At 41.7% G+C, this 23180-nt stretch overlaps 1 protein-coding gene across 2 annotated transcripts in view; it reads left to right on the top strand.

Moving 5' to 3' along the window:
• The window catches only part of LOC147748345 (CD209 antigen-like protein C), a 358434-nt gene extending 335976 nt beyond the window's left edge, over positions 1-22458 (top strand). Inside the window, exons 6-7 of one of the 2 annotated variants that reach the window (XM_086960502.1) lie at positions 17657-17763; positions 21086-22458. In XM_086960502.1, the coding sequence (XP_086816628.1) occupies positions 17657-17763; positions 21086-21221 (243 nt within the window). In that variant the 3' untranslated portion in view covers positions 21222-22458. Of the gene's footprint in view, positions 1-17656; positions 17764-18998; positions 19044-21085 lie in introns of those variants that run through there. The other variant, XM_086960511.1, reaches the window with a different exon arrangement.
• The last annotated feature ends 722 nt before the right edge of the window (positions 22459-23180 follow it).

Raw genomic sequence — 23180 nt, 5'->3', positions numbered from 1 at the left:
GAGGGGATACACAAATCAGGGGGCGAGGTGAGGAGATATGAGGATGCAACTGCATTTTCTGGAATCTATCCTCAAGAAATGAGCTGAACCAGACTAAGGAGGTCCCCATCACTCCCAGCTGCCTCAGCTTGTCTAAGAGGATCTTATGAGACACTTTATCATTTCCGACCATGTGTTTGCTGGGGAAAGGGAAGGCAACGGTGTGGTAGGTGGTTACCTCCCAGGATATGAGGAGTAAATGGCTTGGATCTTCTCCTGAAAGAAGACCGAAAGGTCTGAACAAAGAGTGGCAGAAGGGACTATATTGCTTTTCATCAACCCTGGTTTAATGGACCCTTGGACAATTAAAAAAACTTCTTTAGCGGAGTTGTCTGAAGATTTGATTTTATTAGTAATATATTCCCTTATGGAATTGCGTTTGAGCCTGTGGAATTGTTTTAGTGTTGTTCTGTAAGTGTTTTTGGCCTCCTTGTTGTAGGTCATGGGCAGCTGTGGTCACAAACAGGATTTTACCATCTCCAAAATCTCTAATCAAAAACAGTATGCATATTTAGGACTTGTCCGGTGCTACTCACAAACTAAAGGAAGTGCCAGTGGTTAAGTACACAGCTCATGCCGCTGCAATGATATGAGCACTTTAGGAAATAGAAATGTGGCTGTCACTGTACCCTACTAGAAAAGTAAATTGTTCTAGAAAATGAAAATGATGATTTCACAACTGATGCGGCATATGCACTTATCTTCCCACGTCAACTGGGGAGAGTTCAACATATGAACAATCAAAGATTTCAAACTCATTGCTGTGTTATAGTTTCACAGCTATTTTCAATCATGAAGAGTTTATTTCTCCTATCTGACTGATTTTAATGTATCTTTAGCAAATTTGTTATTGATGAGACTCATAAAAGAATTAGCTCTGGTGAGTATTTGAGGGTGGTTGCACAAAACAAACATAATACTATTTTCAATAAAGATTATTTGTGTTTATTGAGGAGTATAACTTTATTAGAGAATTCATCAGAGAGGAGTGAAAATAGTGAGAGACTTCAAGGAACAGAAGATTGCTATGGAAGAAATAAAAGAAGAGGATTTTAGGTTCTCAGGTTTACATCTAAGGTTGAAGGTGGATCAGGAAAGAAAAGGTGAGAAGTGTCAGGTAAGGAAAAAAGAGAAAACAGAATTGGTAGGTGAAAGCGTGTATGATAAATTTTATGAGGTAAGTGAAGATCTTTTGACTGGAGGGGAATCTATTGTGAGGGGAATCTACTAAGTTTGTGGAATTACTGCTTACTTTAACCTGACAAGACATTTAGTAGGTTTATGGTATTTGGCTTTAGTTTTCCCTAGAATTGATCATATTTATGATTTGAGTGAAGAACGTGACATTAGGAGATGGAAACAAAACTTTGGACAAGTGATTTTAGATATTTTAGGTGCAATTATTCTTCAAATGGGTGTAGCTATCGATATGAAAATTAGATGATTGCGTACAGTAATGGATAGGCTTGCTGTAGGTACAGATTGGTCTTTTAAAGTGTCTTTTAAAGTGATAGAACTTCTCTCCCGGTGGTCCCCACTCAGGAGCTCTGCAATTCGTTAAACTCCTTTTTCTTTGATAAAATCTGCACCATAAAACAAAGCATCCCCACTACTCAGTCCCCCCTCCTTCTGGCTGACACCTTTTATAACTCTGCGACCCTGGAATTCTTTCCCCCCGTTGACAGTGCCATTTTATCCAAACTCCTCGCCAAGGTTAAATCAGGCTCCCCTGATGACATCTGCCCCCCTCACATTCTGAAAGAAGTGGGAACCAGCATTCCCGCGGGTATACTTTCTATGCTGAATGGAACGCTCACTCAGGTAAAGTCTCAGACAAATTTAAAAAGGCCCTTCTTATCCCCCTGATAAAAAAAGTAGGAGCCAACCCGCTAGACCCGCAAAATTATAGGCCCATATCCATGCTGCCTTACTGTGCCAAACTTCTGGAGGCTCATGTCTGCAACAGCATTTCCAAATTTTTGGAAGAATCAGAGTATCTTGCACCTAACCAGGCTGGCTTCCGTCCATGCCATTCCACTGAGGCAGTCATTCTCTCGGTGCAGAATACTTTGAGGCGGAATGCGGACGAAGGGATCCATCAGGCTCTGGTGCTACTGGACCTCTCTGCTGCGTTCGACACGGTCGACTATACCATCTTGGTCGACCGTGTCGAGCAGGCAGGTCTCAGGGGCCCTGCGTTGAGCTGGATTCGCTCATTCATCACTGGCCGTACTCAATCTGTCAGATTGGGTCCCTTCACTGCCCCTACTATACCTACCACCTGCGGAGTCCCTCAGGTCTCTTCGTTATCACCTTTGCTTTTTAATTTGTATTTACGTCCCCTTCTGTACTCCCTTAGAAAAGCCAAAGTTACCATCTTCAACTATGCAGATGATTTGCAGCTCATTTTCCCTTTGAACATCAAGGACTCTGTGGTAGAATTCCAAAACACCGTGTCCCACATTTTGAGCTGGATGAACTGCAATCATTTGAAACTTAATCCAGGCAAGACCGAACTGGTCTTGCCTGGACAGAGTGTACTCAGTTGGAACCTCAGCTTTTGGCCTTCTAGCATGGGAGCCCCTCCATCTAAGTCATCCTTGGTTAAGAGCCTGGGAATCTTTATCAGCGAGGACCTCTCCCTAAAAAAACAAGTAGGAGCAGTTGTATCATCTAGCTTTTTCCAGCTGAAGAAAATTAAGAAAATCGCTTGCTTCTTCTCTCCGGCTGCCCTCACACAGATTGTCATCTCCCTGGTCCTGTCCAGATTAGATTTTTCCAACAGCCTTTATTTTGGGCTTCAAACTGGAGAGCTAAAACGCCTACAGCTGGTTCAGAATCAGGCAGCTAGACTTCTTCTGAATCTCTCTAAGAGGCAGTCTGTTAGACTTGGCTTGAAACAGCTACACTGGCTGCCTGTTGAGCAGCGTGTGGCTTTTAAAACTGGGTGCATTTTATTCAAGTCTCTGCATGACTCTGGCCCTCTTTTCATTAGAGACATGTTTAAGAGATACCTCCCTTCCCGCAATCTCCGGTCCATTCACAAATCCCTTGTGATCGTTCCCTCCTACAAGAGGAAGCGTCTCGGAGGCAGCTATTTTGACCATCTTGCAGCTGGCTTCTGGAACTCTCTCCCCCTTCATCTGAAACTGAATGACAACATCCTAAGTTTTAGACACTCCCTGAAAACCTGGCTCTTCTCTCAGGCGCATTGCTGAGCTGCTTATTCTCTACTGTGACCGACGGGCTACGTTCCTTCCTACAGCGCCATGAAGCCCCCGGGCGTACGAGCGCTTAACAAATACATACTAACATTAACATTAACATTAAATAAATGAATGTAGAGATGGTAGCAATTTGACCAATGGTCATGCAGAATCGTCTTGCCTCAGATATTCTTTTGGCCAAAGATGGTGGAGTTTGTAAAGTAATTAAGACAAAGAAGCGGTGTACCTACATTCCTGGTTACAGTGGAGTGATTGATTATTTTATTACTAGCATAACCAATTTGACTTATGAGATTACATTATTGACAGAACCAGAATTACTGCCGAGTGTAGGTTCTTTGGTAAGGGAGTTAGGAAGTAGCCTTGAAAAAGTAGGCAAATGGTTAGGTGATGGTGGTGGTGTTCTTCAATCAGTCCTAACATGTAATGTTTGTGATGATTTGTGCAATAAACTCTATTTCTCTTACTAAAAATGCTGGAGTGTATATCAGTAGATATAATAATAGGACAAAGAGAAATAATAAATCAAGGAAAAGAATAAGGTCATTAGATGTGGAAATGGTTGACTACAGATGTATTGTATTATTAACAATTGAAACAATTGGAGGAGAATGTTCGATTATCTAAGAAGATAAAAGTTTCAACGTACTAATGGTGTATTAATAACGGTATTAATGGGGTTATAGTGATTATTAAAGAATAAGAAGAGGGGGAGGGTGTAGAAGGTTTTTTAAATGTACAATATTGGGTGTCAAACTATTTATGCAAATTAGTAATTTTAATGGTGCATATGATATGAGTGTAACTGATGAATTAAGGATTTGGCACTTACAAGAATATAATTATCTCATTTAAAAAATGTAATAAGTAAAGGAGTATAGTCAGGGTCTCTGGCATTATGTGTCAGAAGAGGGCCAAATTATGTGCCAGGGTTGAGTAAACAATGCAGCAAGAAAGGGAAAATTATGCGGCATAAAGCGGCACATTTTGTAAAAGCATTACTTCATTATTTCGTAATTTTCTATCTTGGAAACACTGCCTGGCATTGGTTACACCTCAGTAGTACCTATTTAACGCTCACATATAGCATTAGCAACAAAAAAGTTGACCAGTCCAGCTGTACAAAAGGCCTTCCACTGTGTATCAGCACGTGTTGCTGCATTTTCAGTCACTTTTGAACCGTTTGAGCTAGAAACAATTTATTTTTGTTAAAATCTGCAGATTATGTGGAAGATGATGGATTATGTAGCAAATGCAGCAAATCTATCAATATCCGTAATTGCCACATAATTGCATTATTTCAGTGACCCTGAGTATAGTTATACCACATGTTGTGCATTATACCATTTAATTAAAATTGATGCAGTTTCTGGTGTTCTGCTCATCTTGCTCCTGCTTATTCCCCCTCCTAATCAATTACACATTGGGAGTCACAGAGCAGTATGATGCAAAAGAACTGTTGCATTAGAATGTGTGTATTGTGAATGAAACTTTCCATTGTGTACTTGATGTATTATTTTGAAGGATTTCCACTGAAAGCTCCAATTCAGGCCTGCAGAACAACATCATTCTAAGAGCTAATTTTAAAAACGTTTAATGTTATGATGTACATCTCAAGAGGGCAGTTACTGAGGAAGAAAATGGAAGATTTCTCTTACCTTAAGAAATGTTGGTGCTAAGAACCTTTTCAAAATACAAAGTTGTTTTTGATTTGCCAGTGAGACCTATTATGATCATACTGTGCTGAACTTAAAGTTTAGTTAATTAATCTGCAAAAAATGTGTTTTAAAACCTCTGGTTTCAAAGGATCGGGGACGACTTCCCATTTTCCTCCAGAGACTCTGTCTGATTATATTGAGATTTTCTCTCCTCACTTAAGATGCTGTCAGCATCCTTTATGAGTCTGACACTTAGGGCCAGATGGACAAAGCCATTTAGCATTTCTTAATGGGAAGAATCGCAATTTCGGCCCATTAAGAAATGCTAAATGGCCTTTTCTTATGTATGAAGCCAAATAAACGGTCGCAATTTGTGATTTCTACCCGGTAGAAATTGCAAATTACGACTACGATTTGGTAAACATAAATAAGGATTACCTGTTTGCGATTCCTAAAGCACATTTCCTAAGTGCAAATTGGACACTTAAGGAAATGCTATTACCATCAACTCAAAGTGGATGGTAACCATGTGCAAAATTAAAATATGAATTTAAAAATGCATTTTTTAATGCGACATGAAGTGCACCTGCACTTACATGTGCACTCCGTGCCTTCAGGTGGGGCTTAAGGTGGGAGGTACCCATGGAATTTATAAACTGAGATTTACTTTTAGGAAATCGCAATTTAGGAAATGCAAACCATTTCCTATTTGGCTCATAGGCGGGAAAAATAGCATTTTCTATGTGCAATTTCCTAATAGCGATTCCTACTATGGGCCCGATTACGATGCGGTTAGGAAAGCATTCCCACCTGGGCCCGTTTACGATGCGGTTAGGAAGGCCTTCTAACACCATTTGCTCCTTCCAAATCGGATCGAGAAGATGTCTTCCTCACCAAGGGCCAGATTACAATGGCGTTAAGAACATATGCTCCCATAGACGTCAATGGAAGTGCAACCAAATTGTATCTGGCAGCATCCGGATGCATCATACTCGGTCTATCAGACTCTCCTGATCCGAGTCAGTCGGAAACCATTAACAAACCAATGTGATCAGGAAGATTTCCTATCTGCATCGTAATCAGGCCCAATGTAGGAATCGCTATTAAGAAATCACAAGTTTTGTGCATATCGTATTGCATTTCCTAAATAGTGATTCCGGAAGAATTGTTATTTAGAAAATGAAAATTAAGAATTTCGTACTTCTAGCCTAGAGAGATCAATTATGCAACTATGGATCTTTTTTATGATTTGTGTTTCTTTTTTCTGTATCTGAGCCTTCCTAGCAAGCAATGCAAATTTATCTTTATTGTTTTAATAATATTTCTGTATTGAACCTCCTAAACTTAGGGCCAATATTATGACCCCCAGTTGCATTACGCTTACACTACGAAATGTGGTACTTGGGCGGTGCAAAAGTAAAATGACATTTATGAAGCCAGGCAAGGATACTGTGCGTGGCCCTCAGTGGCTTCCTGAATCTTGAATAAAGTACTGAAGCGCAAATCACTGCATTGCCTTACTCTGGGCTAGGGAGGGGTTCCATGGGCGTATTTTGGGTGTTACCACAAAACTCCCATGGATTTCGACACATTCCTAGATTTACCAGGACTGGTAAACCTGGCAGTGTGCCAAAAAGATACGCCTTCACAGGAAAGGCTTAATGAGGAGAAATATCTTAATTTCTCCTCATTACTTCCTTTTTCTATTTGTGCTGCATCCTGCAGCACACATACATAAATGAATATGTTGCCCAGGAATGTTTTTGATCATGAAAACGCCCTTTTATGTGCACAAAACAAATCCTGCATGCAACACAGTCACCCGTGTGCCATGGTGCAATGGTGACTGTGTTGGTGCTACACAGCGAAAATAGCGCCAGCGATGGGAAAAGGCAAGAATGAGCTGTAGTCTATTAAATACTGTACATTCCTGCCATTTCCCTGTCACGCAGTGCAGCACAGCAAGGTAACCTGCTGCACTGCACTGCTTGGCAATGTCAGAATGAATTTTGATCTAGATCTCAGTTCTTGAGCGGTCCTAGTTTCTAATTCTGATTTTAGTCTGCTAAGTTTGCACCATGGATGGGCAGGGTAATCTCTCACTACTAGATCAAGAGAAGATTCACAGGTCCAAACTACCTAAAATGCAATATTGGGGTTCAGGAGATTATTAGGGTTTGGCTCCCACAAAGACGCACAAATAAATGTGCATGTGTATATACACATAGAGACACATGTACATGAGGCTCTGTGTAATCTAAACTCTGGATCCATACCCTGCTCTTTTCTGATCATGCACCCAAGTAACACATTTTCACTCTGGCCTCAGCAGTCCCACACTTTTGTCTGTCAGCCCTAGTTTTGGTCAGGCTCCAGCAGGCTGTTTTCTTACATGACCCATTGTTCTCACCTATGGTGTGGTTGATAGAGCAGAGTGTACAACATGGCCAATCTCCATGTGACTTAGCTAGATTGAGAGTAGAGACAGATGGTCACATGACATATCCTATCGACCAACACAGTGTGTGTTTGAGTATCATCATGAGGCTATGCCATTGATGTGGCCATCTGTCACTGTAAGGATCTTTTCATGAGCATTACTACCTTCTTTAATATGCACAGACCCTCTGAGTGAGTTGCTGGACTTGGTGTCACCTCTGAGAGCTACTTTGAGGGGGAAACAGCATTTACAATGCTGCCATTACATTGCGTTTCTTTTACAACATGTCATTACAACAACCGCGTTGTTAGAACGCGATGCCTTTACATCACAAGTCATTAGATCGACTTGCTGTAGGGGGTGCTCTAACCTAAGGAATAGTATAATTTACTATTCCAACACCTTCCCTACTGTTGCGCAGGCTGGAGTTGGAATAGTAAATTATACTAATCCTAAGTCCAGCGCGCCCCCTACAGCAAGACGATCTAATGACTTGCAATGTAAAGGTATCACGTTCTAACAACGCGGTCATTGTAACGATCGCATTGTAAGAGAATGAGATGTAATATCATGCAATGTAACATGCTATATTCCTTTGAGGATGCATGTTTGCTACCAATAGCTCCCCTTGTTCTGAGCAATGTGCACACTCTTGCACACTCTTTTATTCCTTACTTGTTTTTTTATCTTGCTATTTCTAGTTAACTTTCTGTTTGTGTTTCTCACTCTTTTTGTATGTTGCTTTTTCTTTCTCTCATTTTCTTTCTTCGCCATTGCTCATTACTCTTCTGAAGTCTGCAATCTTTTATTAATGTATCTTTTCTTTTACTGTTCATTTATTGTCTTTGTGAATTTCTACCACCATTTGTGCATGTATGTGCCTGTATGTGTATCTTGGTTTCTTTCAATTTGTCACTCTCTGTGTTTTTCCCTATTTGTGTCTTTGACAGTAGCTGTTGTTTTTATGCTTGTTCTCCATCTTTCTTTCTTTTCCTCATCGTCTCTTAGTGTCTTTCTCTATCTGTGCTTATCTCTCTGTGGGGCATATTTACAAGGGAAGTGGTGGAGTGAGGTGTAAACCTTCCTGGCTTAACGCCTTACTCCGCCACTTCAGAAATGCAGGGCTGCACCATATTTACAAAAATATGGTGCAGCCCTGTGTTTCCCCCCCCCCCCTGTGCTGTTGCTACACATAGGCGCCTATTGCCAATGCAGGCACCTTTGCACCATAGTTCATGGGTGTCTGCGTGCAGCGGAAGATTGTTCATGTGCAGGGAAGTACCCCTTCCTGCACAAGGCATTTACCTTTTGTTATTCATCGTGTATGCTTCTTTTATTGGTTACCTAACTGCCACAAAGAATAATAGAAAGAAAAGAGTAGGAAAGAATGAGTACTGTTGTTTAAAAAGCACACACTCATTCAACCGTTTAGGTAAATACACAAAACACATTCTGAAAAGAACGAAAGAAACAAGACAGACAACACTTGTGTAGCCACTAAGCAGCTTAGTTTTTAAACAAATCTAAGTGGAAGCATTTGGTTATTTAAAACATTTAGAAACCCTTTTTTGGAAGTAAAAATGGTCTGCTTTAATTTAAAAACGCTACATTTTAAGGCTTGTGTTAGTCTACAGTTATGCAAAAAGTTTATTATGCAACTTGACAATACTTCAGTCACTTAAGGTTGCATCCTAGTGAAGGGTGTCACATCTTATGTTGGAACTTTAAATTCTAGGTTATTCTGTTTTCTACGCTATCGCATTTTTGTTCTACACTTTAAATTTCTTTGCCTTTTAAAACTACTTGGAGAATTGTTTTTGTTGATATTCTTCTATGGCCATATGGCAACTTGTTTGTGTTTTTTGTAAGAGTGAACTACCTTTCTGTGTTATTTTTTTGATTCAGCTTATTTTTAAATTGAGAATTTGCATTCTAGTATTATTAAGAATTGCATTTTATATTTTCCTGTGTACGCGTTCTCTTGCCAGATTTTTTTCATGGTTGCACTTTCCAGCCAATAGTGTGCTTCAGGAAAGCAGCATAATCACCTGAAGTAATGCTAAAGTCTTTGTTGAATATGATGAAGATTGTGTATTGTTTGCCATCTAGAGATATATTGTTGTGCTTGAGATTGTTTATTTCAGCACAGTTTTTCGTCTCTTCTGCATTGCATTTCAGGAATATTAAGATGAGATCATTGAGATTCTTGTCAGCTTCTTTGGTTCTTAAGTTTGCCCGAATGTCTCCTATGCAGTTTTCACATGCAGTATTTTCTGTCAGTATTTCAAACTGTATTTCATATTTCTATCACTAATTTAAACAAACGTTTCCAGGCCAACATCTATATCTTTTTCGTGACCACAGTCGGAACATTTCTGTCCTCAGTCATACTTTATTTGTAAAGTATTTTTCATGGTCATTCCTTTTTTCTCTGATTGAAAATATTCCTCATGAAGTTCTCGACCGTCCGTTATTTCTCTTACCCCTATTGATTCTGACTCTTGGTACAGGTTCTATAAGTCTTATTGTTTTCAAAGGTCACAATTCAAATATGATTTGCGACTCTTAATGCTGCCTTTGCAGTAGCGATTGTACATTGACTTTTGATCCATGAGAGGTTTGCTGTGTTTTTTTAAAACTATTATTCTTGTTGTGCTTCCAGGTACCCTCCCAAATCTGCCCTGAGTTCGACACTCTCAGTTGCAGTTGCAGCCGGCATGACTCGCGAGAGGAGTGGTGGGAGCACGCAGGGAGGGGGTCATGTGGGGGGGGGAGTAATTTGAAATTTTAAAAATGTACCTTCGGTGGTCTGGTCTCGCGTCGCGTCGTCCTCACAAGAAGCAACAGAAAGGCTTCCTCCCTCCGCTAAGCCCACCACAATGCTGCAATGGTAGCATTGTGATTGGCTGGGCCGCCGCCCATTCAGGCGTCTATGGGAAGGCCGTTTTCTCCATGAAGGCTGCATGCAGCATACTTGGAGAAAAAGAAGAGTGTGCATGACTGAATTTGTTGGTCCTGCGGCTGTCCAAACAATCTGCGACCACAACATTGGGCTACCCACTCATCCCCCACCTGTCCGACCCCAACCAAACCCTTCTTCTGCTTCCTCCAGCCGCGGCCCGTGGAGGGAGTTGCAGTGGGGCAGAAAGGCGGTCGGGGAGGGGCAGGGTGGGGGGTGCAAAAAACCAGAATATGGATAGTTGGAGGTAAGTAAGCAATTTAATAAATAAAACGAATTTCGTAGCGCGCCCTGCTTCGCAAAATGCGATGCCGCCCGCGCTACGAAATTAGTTTTATTAATTAAATTGTTTGCTTACCTCCAATTATCCATATTCCGGTTTTTAGCACCCCCCACCCTGCCCCTTCCCTGCCCCGCCTTTCTGCTTCACCGCAACTCTCTCCACAGGCCGTGGCTGGCTTTCTAGCAGTGCAGGAAGCAGAAACATAACATTGTATAAATACCATTTTATGTTTCTGCTTCTCGCAGTGTGTGAAAGCAGTGGAGCGATACTCCTCCGACATATGGCACATTATTTTAGCACATCAGGAAAGTAGAGATCTTACTGCGAATTGCAATTTTCAAGATGGCAAAAAATAATAATCTAAAACTCTCAGCGGCCAATCACATTCATCAAACATATCAAATGTGATTGACAGGAGTTGCTCATCACCCAATGACCACAACAGCGATATACAAAAGTGCAAACACTTTCAAATTCAAAATGTACCTTTTTAAACTGCTGATTTTACAGACTACTGAACGGATTTACACTAATCACTGGTTTTTGCTGTAGGTGCAAGCTAACTTTCGTATGAGAGCTAAAATGGGAAAACCCTTTCTTCCTGTTCACAAAACTGCTCAACATGTGGCATATATTATCTTACCTGTCTGTGCCAAACGATTGCCCCATTTTGTGCAGAACCTCCAACTGTGTAAAAGGGTATTGACAAATCAAAAAATGGCTTTTCACTGGAAAGTGCAGTTGAACTGCAAGACCATAGTGTGACAGTGATGTAGTTATAGTTCAGCCACACTTTGGAAGAAAGTGTGCTAAAAATGAAATGAAATGAAAAGAAATACCAGTATTTGTAAAGCACAAACAATTACCCCTAAAGGGTGTCAGGCGATGGGGCTGTTGGGAAGATTAAGCAAACTATTGCCCAGAGTCACATGGTGCTGAGCTAACCTGCCGCTGGCAATCGAACCGTGAGCCCTGGTGTTCGGGAGTCCACCACCCTGGCCGCTGCGCCACACCTCTTCCACGTTGAAGCTAAGCCCAAAAAATTAAAACAAATAACCATTAGAGACAGTCTGAAACTGGATTTTGGTTCTACCCTAAATGCTATGAAAACATTGAAATTCGTCTGTTATGGTATGCAACACACACAACACGCACCATATCACACACTGACCGGCATGCACAAAACACTTTTTTGCATATGGCACTGGAAAACAGGCAGTCTAGCAAGAGTAAAACATACCGGGCAACGTGAGCTTAGGTCAGCTTTTCATACCGACTTGCAAAATTCAGTGTTTTTTTGCATTTCGGTCAGAACCATGAATCAGTTTTGAACTAAGACCGCTTTGCAGATACAAATCACAGACTGCTTGATGGCCCAGTGTGGTTTTGCCAATTAACCAGACTGCGTTGAGAGGACAATCTGTTAAGATATGTGTCCCCTAAGGGGCATGCTATTACCTCTGTATTTTCCTAAGAGTAACTAAAGGATTTAGTAGGAGTAAAAGCTGGTTCTAGTAAGTGAGGAGACATCTTTAGAATACACCAGGTACCCTAGAATATCAATAAACACAGGAGGTTATAAACCCTATAATTTTAACTAAGTGAGGGCTCTCTGTCAAATATATGTACAGCTTTTGAGGTAAGAAAAGTTATTTTGATAATAAGGAGGAGCAGCAGATTAAGGGAGACCATATTACTTCTGAACATTCAGTATATTGTGTCCATTTACAATTTCCACATCTACAGTTTTATGTGCAAGTCTAGGTGACACCATCTAGAGTTTTGTTTAAAGTTTTTGAGAACTCTTCTGCAGTATTAAATTTAGGGCCCAATTCCAATCTCGGTCGGAAGGGCTACGAATCACAATTTGGTTTTACCTAAACAGATCCGTAGCACCTTGTTTCCGACTGACTCCTTCCCAATTCTGAATGACCAAGTGCGATAAGAAACAAGAAAGAGAAGACCAGGTTCAGGGTGGTGTGCTGTCTTGATAGTGAGCGGGAATCGTGCGGGTGCAAGTGTGAAAATGCGTGTTGAGTCATGCTTGGCTGGAAAAAATCCCATCAGACCACCCATGTGGCGGCATATCATCATATGGGGGTTAGAGGTCGCTCCAGGCACCACCTATACCATCAAGTGGTGGTGCACAAGATATATGAAAGGCGACCCATTTAGCCACAGTCATGCTCAAAGTATGATGTAGCAAAAAGTGCAGTGCTATAAAGTGAGTGCTTGCTAGAATTAGCTACATAGACTACAAGAGTTGCTCGTGGAAATTAGTCTATGTGTTAAGATTAAAAACACGCCTAGTAGTGGGTGAGTAAGACTACATGATGGCGCTGTGCAGGGTGGTCAACTAGTTTCAGCTAGAAGGAGTATTGCTCCAGCTTTCATCAGGACCATGAAAAAGAAAAGCTACTGCAACTGGAAGTAAGGGGTGTATACACATGTAAAAGGGATATACTTTTGTCAACATCATGCAGTATACTTAGGAAAGTCATGTCTCCCCCTTAAAACTTGGAACCCCTGTGTCCTCTGACCACAGGAAAGAAGTCTTCTCCCTGTCAAAAAACAAAAAATACAGTGTATTCATTTACACACATGAGTTCACACGACACCACAAACACCACCAAAACAAACAACACCTGCAAGAACGATTTGTGTTCTGCACATCATGTAAGCATATTAGCTTAATATAAGCATATTAGCTTAATCACAAAGAGGCATTTCCTCATCGTGATACTCACCCAGCTTTGTGTGGGTGAAAGCCTCACCTCGCCCGGCAACCGCTCGGGAAATTGAGGCCCCGCTCTAATGTGTAAAGAAAAAGACACAGTTATTGCACAAACTTACTGTGCCCAGCCAGATCGCTATACACATACTAAACCCAGTAGAAGTGTGATAGACTCCTATTTAATCTGCCAGGAAACTACACCACCGCCTATCCACCACCAATTAATGATTAAAAGTGCCCTAAGCATGAACACTAGGATGATAAAAGGCCTATGACTGCCTTATATTGCCCAGTAGCTAATGTAGTGTCTAGTACTGGGTATCTATAGTAGATAGAGAGCCTGTGAAGGGGAGCTAGAGTCTTAATGACACACATATTGCCCAGTGACCAATGCTATAGATAGCACGGGGTGCTGTATAAATGACAGCAACAACAGGCTAGATCTCAAGAGTGTCGCTAAAAAGTACTGCAAGCACCATGATGGATAACTGCAGAGCAAACAAACAACCGAGCCAATTTAATTAGTCTAAAAGCACTGCCACAGATGCTGGCTGCCATCACTTCCCATCCATAACAAAAGACCACTAAGAGTTAGTCCATGCGTGCTCCCAAAGTTTACCTGTCCGTCGGTGCCCAGCATTCAGAGTGGAGCGGAAAGGGAGGCACCGGCGGATACAACTGGACCGTAAATATAGCGGTTGTGTATTACTCGATAGCCAATAGCGGCAAGTATTGTGATCACGTAATCACGTAACGCGCCGTGCTCGGTGTGACTCCAAACAAGATACGTGCTCACCTTCACTGTTAAAAGAGCGAGTCACATCCCATACGTCTGGCGCTCGTCTGGAAGCGCATGCGCGGAAACACTATATCTTCGCGCATGCGCAAAGCCATACAATGTAAATCGCGTACCCAACACTTGGAATCCAATAGAGCGCCGTAACGCAAAGGCGCTAAACTTCTATGCTGCGCCTGTGCTTGATGGGGGGGCGGAATAGACTCTCCTTACTTAATGGCTGTAATGTGTTTAGACAGCAGTCAATCCCACAATATGTAAGGTGGAAATATAATTAGATAAATGGCGTAAAGCTATATTATTGATAATATAACACTGTGGGTGTAGCTAGACTATAAAGTATTATTGATTTAAGGTAAAGTGCTCGAAACGGAAGTTCTTTGACAAAAAAAGGTGTGAGGGTGCAGTAGGCTAGCTGCATAAAGGGCCATAGCATAGGAGAATGTCCATGAGCCATATTAAACAAGGCAAATCAAACTGGTAGAGTGAAAAAATCAGGCGGGTGCGGCAGATGTACGGAGTCACACACAATTGAACTGGGTGAGCTAAATGATGTAAACCTAGGATGGGATTACATCTTGAAAGGATAGACCCGCAACAGGACGTTGCTCTAAATACTGAAACAAATGTGCGGAGGGTCAAAAGGGGAATATTTTACAACCTGTCCACTCATGCCCCTAAGAACAAGATAAGAAACAAGAAAGAGAAGACCAGGTTCAGGGTGGTGTGCTGTCTTGATAGTGAGCGGGAATCGTGCGGGTGCAAGTGTGAAAATGCGTGTTGAGTCATGCTTGGCTGGAAAAAATCCCATCAGACCACCCATGTGGCGGCATATCATCATATGGGGGTTAGAGGTCGCTCCAGGCACCACCTATACCATCAAGTGGTGGTGCACAAGATATATGAAAGGCGACCCATTTAGCCACAGTCATGCTCAAAGTATGATGTAGCAAAAAGTGCAGTGCTATAAAGTGAGTGCTTGCTAGAATTAGCTACATAGACTACAAGAGTTGCTCGTGGAAATTAGTCTATGTGTTAAGATTAAAAACACGCCTAGTAGTGGGTGAGTAAGACTACATGATGGCGCTGTGCAGGGTGGTCAACTAGTTTCAGCTAGAAGGAGTATTGCTCCAGCTTTCATCAGGACCATGAAAAAGAAAAGCTACTGCAACTGGAAGTAAGGGGTGTATACACATGTAAAAGGGATATACTTTTGTCAACATCATGCAGTATACTTAGGAAAGTCATGTCTCCCCCTTAAAACTTGGAACCCCTGTGTCCTCTGACCACAGGAAAGAAGTCTTCTCCCTGTCAAAAAACAAAAAATACAGTGTATTCATTTACACACATGAGTTCACACGACACCACAAACACCACCAAAACAAACAACACCTGCAAGAACGATTTGTGTTCTGCACATCATGTAAGCATATTAGCTTAATATAAGCATATTAGCTTAATCACAAAGAGGCATTGCCTCTTTGTGATTAAGCTAATATGCTTATATTAAGCTAATATGCTTACATGATGTGGTGTTTGTGGTGTCGTGTGAACTCATGTGTATAAATGAATACACTGTATAGCACTGCACTTTTTGCTACATCATACTTTGAGCATGACTGTGGCTAAATGGGTCGCCTTTCATATATCTTGTGCACCACCACTTGATGGTATAGGTGGTGCCTGGAGCGACCTCTAACCCCCATATGATGATATGCCGCCACATGGGTGGTCTGATGGGATTTTTTCCAGCCAAGCATGACTCAACACGCATTTTGACACTTGCACCCGCACGATTCCCGCTCACTATCAAGACAGCACACCACCCTGAACCTGGTCTTCTCTTTCTTGTTTCTTATCTTGTTCTTAGGGGCATGACCAAGTGCGATGCCTGAAAACCCTTAACGCTGACCGAATCGTATCTGGAAGGCATACGGAGAGATAGAGCCTTCTGGAGCTGAATCATGCAGCTCTATGGAGTAGGTTTTCCAAGCTAGCAAGTACGATGAACGATTCTGACAGCCTTTACTATTTGTTTTGCCTGTATCGAAAAGGCTGCCAGAATCGGTCTTTGGGGGCCCATAGCAAACCCCCTTTCACCCGGGGGCCCTCCGAATCATGCCCGTGGGGGTACCCATGAGTCCCCCATTTCAGGCCATTCACAGTGTGGCAGGCACCAAGGGGTACCTGCCATAGGGTGCACAATGATCCCCAACCACCCCTTTTGTCAATGGGAGACTGTGTATGGGAGCCTGTGCACCCGTTCGGTACACCGGCTCTCATTGAAGTCAATGGGAGTCCAACCAAATCGTATCCAGATGCATTCCAATGCACTGTACTTGTTCTGTAGGACTCCCAGACACGAGTCACACCGAAAGCATTGTGGACACGAGTCGTTCGGTTTGCTTTACAAACGAAATTCAAATCAGATCTTAGTTATGCAAGTACAATTTGGGTGCTGTTCCCAGTCATTCGGACCCTATCTTGTTTTGTTTTTTTTACTTTTTGGAAGAGTTCTAAGAGGGTAGTAGTTGTTTGTTTTTATTTTTATGTGGAACATTCCGAAAAACATTTTACAAGTCACTGTAGAAATGTATAGAAAAATACTATCAACCTAAACAACGGAAAGGAATCACATTAGTGATTAAGAACCCTTTTAGAAAGATTTTTGATGAGACGTAAGTTTTCAAGGCAAAATCGAAATTAAACTATGAGTGGTGACAGTGAGCAGAGTATTCCAACATGTATTATTGTCTTAAGAAAGGATGACTAAACACAAGTCGCTCCAGCTGTCAATCTATTTTAAAAGGTTTTACAAAGCTCGTTTGCTTTGGAAAATCCATGATAGTCCCTCTTGGGCATGCCATTGGCTACATTCTTGTGACTAGAGTTCAGTATTTTTAAGAAGGGAACATGATCACATGCTTGAACCACTGGGGAATTATCCTATCAAAAGAAAGGTCTTGATGACCTTAGTGATGAGGGTGGCTGGGATTGGAAGGCCTAGATGTACATCCCTTCAATTGAAGAAGTTGGGTGGTGGGAATGAGTGTTCGAATTATGCCAGAGTTCTTTCATTGTAAGGCACTTACTCTACTTGTAAGAGCACACTTAGGCTTCTTTTGGGTAGTTTCAGAGAAACAAGCATGATGAGAGGTTTCAGAGATACCAGTATACTGGCCCAGTGGTCGCTCATTTTCTCACATAAGTAGTTTATGAGTTGTTATCTATGCCTAAAGACACAGCAGGAAATGAAAACACCCAAAATAGAATTTTGGAGACACTGCCGAATGGGTCTCACTTTATGTGATGTAGGTTTGCAAGAGGATCTTCTTGGCACAGGAAAGTGAATTTTTGCACCTGTGTTCATGGATCTTGCATCTAGTTGCGGAAGTGCCATCTAGATTACCCTTGTGCTTATGGCTCCCATTAAATACTGAGTAGGCCACAGTCTTGTTTCTTTTTTCAACCCATAACGTGTGATTGTATAACAAAATTTTACCAACTTAATCTTTTCCAGACTTTCTTGGCAATGAACACAAATTCTAAGCGTTACTGGATTGACCTCAGTGATGTTGCTTCTGAAGGAAAGTGGCACTGGGGAGATGGCAACCCCCTTACTTTCACGTGAGTACCTCTATACAGAGCTGTTCAGGCACCCCAGAGATAGTCCTCTGCCTCCCACTAAAAACCCTTTCACACAGGCACCTTTTCCACATTTATCCCATCCCAAGGAAATACCCCATAGGTACCCGATTGCACTGAAACTAGACCTCATACAGATTCTCCATTACAAAGACACCTTCCAGAACCCTCCTCAAAATACACCAGTTTTACATCCATCACCTATGATGCAACCCTGTGGAACTGTGAGAGGTGGAGGATACAAAATTAGAGTCTATTTACCTAAATCAGAACTGCATTTTGTAGTACCTAGATGTGTTCTTTAAGTAGTACTATTTACGTACCACAAAATGCTTTTTTGCAAACGTTCAGCCTGGGATCCAGCTTTTTCACTTTTCTGTACAGAGATCTTCACCCAGTGTGCAGATGTCTCAGAATACATAGGCATACATTTTTGTAGTAAATATGGGAGAAACAAAAGGGAGAGGGTGGGAAATGGGGAATAATTATTACAGAGTGATTGGGTTTTAAAGAAATCGAAAAAGTGCATTAGGGACGAGAATATGAATGCAAAAACACACTCACAAATTAATAAATCAATTGCTGTCTTAAAAATACACTACTAATTCTACAGCAGCTCCAATAGTGACAAAATAGTCTTCAATGCCTCCAAGCCAAATTAAGCAGCACAAATGGCCATTAAATGGTGCGGAAATACACCCTCATAGAAATCAGCAAAGACAGGATATAATACTTAACACTAACTTCACATAAGAAAAATATGTACAATTAAATAGAATTATTTACAATTTTAACTTTAGTTTGTAAGTACTTGAAATTGTGCAGAATGCAATTTAGTGTAATCAATTTACATTTTGCTATATTGAAATTCAGTGTACTAATACTACATTTACATGTAAACTTTATTAAAAATTGATAATAATTAAAGAGCACAATAATCCCCAAAAAATTAAAAATATTAATGACTATCACGTTTGTAATTAAATAAATATAAATGAATTTTTTTTAGGGGGTTCATTTAATTTGAAAGCCATTCTAATATAAATATATTTAAAACAATATTTAATATAATGTCATTACATTCAAATGTGACAGACTTTTAATTTTAGGAGGTAACGCCTTCTGTCCTTTTATTGTAGAAGTCCCTGTTGGATAGTAATAACTAAAAGTGCTTTTTTATTCAAATCTGTTAAAATGTTCTAATATTTTCTACACTGAACTCTCTGTCCTGTTGGCTGAGATCTCCACAAACAGCCAAAAAGGTACTGATAGTAACTTTCCAGTTGTATAATGGATTATTGTGGCCCTGGCATCTAAGATGAGGCTGTTGAGACTGATACTCTAAACCTAGGTGTAAATCTCAACTTTCAGTTTCAAGTGGCTAAACTATGGAATAACCTACCTCTTGCTCTGAGACTACTTCAGGTTCTGCTTCCCTTTAAGAATGCCCTTAAGACATGGCTGTTTCAGCAATAACTTAGCACTATGCTTTCCTGCATACTACTCCTTCCCTTTTACTTCAGGCATCACTCAGCTAGCGCCGGGACACTCAGTAGAGTAGCTGTGCCTTTATAAAACCCCTGTTAACATAACGTAACAATAGTGGATAACATTAAAGTGAAAATTTACACCCAGGTGTAGTAGTAGATCTACACGACAGTAGGGCTACACATGCAAGCAAACATTTGTGAATGAAGCTGTTTGCGAGGAAGGTTATGAAAGGGTGTTTGTTTGATGTGGGATGTAATGAGGTGTCTGGACAGGGGCTTATTTGAGAGTATGCTGCAACATATGGGCGGTAGCTGTTTGCTAAGGAGGCATGTTTGGATGATAGGAGGTCTGTTGGAGGCTGTTCATGTGAGGTGATGCTTTCAAGAAGATTTTTTTATGTTTGGTGGCCACCTGGGGGAAGTGGAGTGTCTTCGAGAGGAGTAGTTTGAATGTCCGTGAGGAAAGGTGTCTGGAGGAGAAGGTGTGTCTGTGTGAGGGCTCTGTGCCACTAGAGTTCTCTATGTAAGGGTATTCTTTAAGCAGATCTGTATGTGTGGGAAGGGGTGTGTCTAAGGAGGTTGGCTGTGTAAGGTGGACTATCTGTGAGCTGTTATTTGCGTGAGGAGGATGTCTGTGATGGAATATGTGTGTGAGGTAAAGTGTCTAGGTGAAATGGGGTGTATGTGAGGATATGTCTGTGGGAGGGTTGTCAGTGTGAGGTGGGCTGTCGGAGACAGTGTCAGTGTGGGAGGGGTACCAGGGGTGGTCCTATACTGTGCTTTAAATAGAAATAGAAATATACAGGTGCTCACTATCTCTGAGCACCGTTTTTCTACTGCGAAGTGCTGGTACTACTCCATTAAAAGCATTGCACCAGTCCAGAAAATTGCCAGCACTTTCCCTTTTAAATTGTAGGGATTCAGTACCTGACAGTACCTGTTCATATAAATCACTGTCTGAATATGTGAGGAATGGTGTATGTGGTAGTGGATGTGATGAGTCAATCACGGGTTCTCAGGTTCAATAAATCGCAACTACTCTCCCATAAGGGTCTCAAGGGGCTGGGGAGGTGCAGGTTCCAGTCCATCAAGGAGGGGGCTGTCGAAGAGCCAGGTTTGGAGGTTTCTCATGAAGATGGGGAGTGATGTTTTCTGCCTAAGGTGGAGCGGTAGGGCGTTCCATGCTCTGGCTGTGAGGAAGGAGAAGGAGCGGCCTCCTGATCTGGTCTTTCTGACACAGGGGACAAAAGCGTAAGAGACCTGGGCTGATCTTAGGGTTCCTTGGGGTGCGTGGAAGTTGATTCGGCTGTTGAGGTATGCTGGTCCGGTGTCGTGGAGGGCTTTGTGTGCGTGGGTGAGGATCTTGAAGGTGATTCTCGCCTCGATGGGGAGCCAATGGAGTGTGCGCAGGTGTTGGGAGATGTGGCAGTGTCTTGGCAGGTTGAGGACCAGTCTTGCGGTGGCGTTCTGGATGTTTTGTAGCTTGCAGTGAGGTTTTTCGTTTATTCTGGCGTAGAGTGCATTGCCGTAGTCAAGTCTGCTGGTGACGAGGGCGTGGGTGATGTTTTTTTGTGCACAATATGGTGGTGGTCTTTGTTAAGACATTTGAGCAGAACCAGAAAGTGACCGAAGAGGTAATGGATTTTCTCCATTTACCTACATGTTGCTCCATATCAAATCACCTCCTCTACAGAGAGTCCTATAATTCCTAGATTATTGTCTTTCTAAATATCATAACCGTTTAGTGAGACCACACTATTACATGTGGGTGCACATGGGATGGAATATTTACTCACTCACTCTACTTTTTTCAGAAATTGGAATGCAGGGGAGCCCAACAACGCCGAGTACAAAGAAGACTGCGCAGAAATGCGTTCAGACGGATCTTGGAACGACGTCCCCTGCACAGATAATTATTATTTTGTATGTCAGAAAATTGCGTCATGCTAAGCAGACAGTTGCACGAGAGGAGGCTGTCTTCTTGCTGTCTAAACATATCAAACTTTAACTTGAAGAGTGTCGTTAAACTGAATGCAGCATCGATTTTTGTATAAGACGCCAGAAATTACTTCATTTTATATGTACCGCTTCTTGCAAATTAGGGGCTATATTACAAAAACGTTGCATTAGTCCAAAAATAAAGACAGCACATTCCATTTGCACAGTTTTTACTTCTTGGGTTACAGGGACAATGGCAAAGGATATTTACTTCGAACAAGTTATTCCCCAAGGAAATTGCACCCTGCTTTTGCAATGTTTATAAATGTAACAAAAAATGTTTTTGGCTATTTCTGAAATGTGAAACGTGATTTAGCTAAATTATTTTGTTTTCAATTTGTAATACTTGAGTAGCAAAAGTAATGCCTAATCAGTTTGCTTCATATTTTTATAGTAATGTTATTCATGGGCTATGATTTGTGTTATCTGTTAAATTGCCATACATATACAATGATTTATAGGTACCAAAACGTCTGTCTGTCTATCTATCTATCTATCTATCTATCTATCTATCTATCTATCTATCTATCTATCTATCTATCTATCTATCTATCTATCTATCTATCTATCTATCTATCTATCTATCTATCTAACAATATATCCCTTACTTATTACAAAAGCTGAAAAATTGTGCACAATTAATTTTCCCCGCTTTTGCCCCAGTTTAATAGGGACCCTGGGCAGTTTTTGTATAGTATACTTTATACTACCAGGTCTCTGCGCCAACATTCTGGGTTGAACGGATTTCACTTCTGCGCCATTCTCTGGATCAACCAGCTGGTATAAAATGTTATTTTTTTAAATTGTCAGGGTCAGGCACCAAGGATGCGGGTGAAACATTGCGCAGGCAGACATGAGTCCAATGGGGTCCAGCATGTGTAGATTGATAATTTGAGAAGGCTCCAGAGGTGGAAAGCAGCAGGTGTTATTGTCCAGATATGGCCCTGACTGTGATTGTCATCAGGCTGGCTCTGACAAGGGCACAGCTAGCGTCATTCTGTCCTCTGAACTGCCTGCCATAGTCAATATCCTTCTTGAGTGAAGCAGCAAAGAAGCCAAGTCACTGATTGGGCATGAAGAGTTAGGTGTCATTTGGAGCATGGCAGAACCATTGTAAATCAGCAGTTCTTCAGCCCCGCCAATCTCACGATCCCTCTTCCCATCTAGATGTATGTCGGTGGAGACACTGGGTAAGCAAGTCCCCGTCCTCCACAGGGTTCCATCATTCATGCATTAGGAGGCCTGCCCACTTTAGGGCATTCCTCTTGACGCATATTTTCTGTCCAATAGTAGCTCTAGATTTCCCTCAGTTTTTAGCTGTTGTGTTGTTACTCTGCACTTAGTTCTCTTCGCCAAAGCGCCGGGATGCTCTTGGGAGTAGCCGTGCGCTATAGAAGAAAATAAATAACATAACATAACCTCTGGGTCCCCATGTGAGGGTTGGCGGTCCAACACGAACAGTGAACAGTATCCACCACATGAATGGAGAACGCATTTAACAAGCCATATTGCTTTTTTGTTTCATATAAGATAAAATGCGTGTTGTGGTGTTTTTGAACTCAACATGACAAATCAGGAAAAAATAGGATAGAATGTACATGGGTTTTTGCACCTAGCCTAATTTCTTCGTCACAGCTGCACGGCAATTAGCGGCAGCTGCAACGTTTGGGCTATAATTTCTTTGGGGTCATTTTTGATGAGATCGGAGTGAGATACACTCCTCTGCCCCGCCCAATTGCGCACTTTGAAATTCTGCTGCCTTGGCAGCCCGCCCTGACATTATGGACATAGGGCATTTGAGCCCTCTGAGAAGCCAGTTGGCCAGGGGGACTGTTAGGTTGATAGGGCGCTAGGCCCTAATGTGATTTATGTGGTGCGCAGGAAATGTGATTCATGTACTGTGATTTATGC

The sequence above is a fragment of the Lissotriton vulgaris genome, chromosome 1_1 (assembly GCF_964263255.1).
Source record: "Lissotriton vulgaris chromosome 1_1, aLisVul1.2, whole genome shotgun sequence".
NCBI lineage: Eukaryota > Metazoa > Chordata > Amphibia > Caudata > Salamandridae > Lissotriton > Lissotriton vulgaris.
This window is presented reverse-complemented; position numbering and strand designations above follow the sequence as displayed.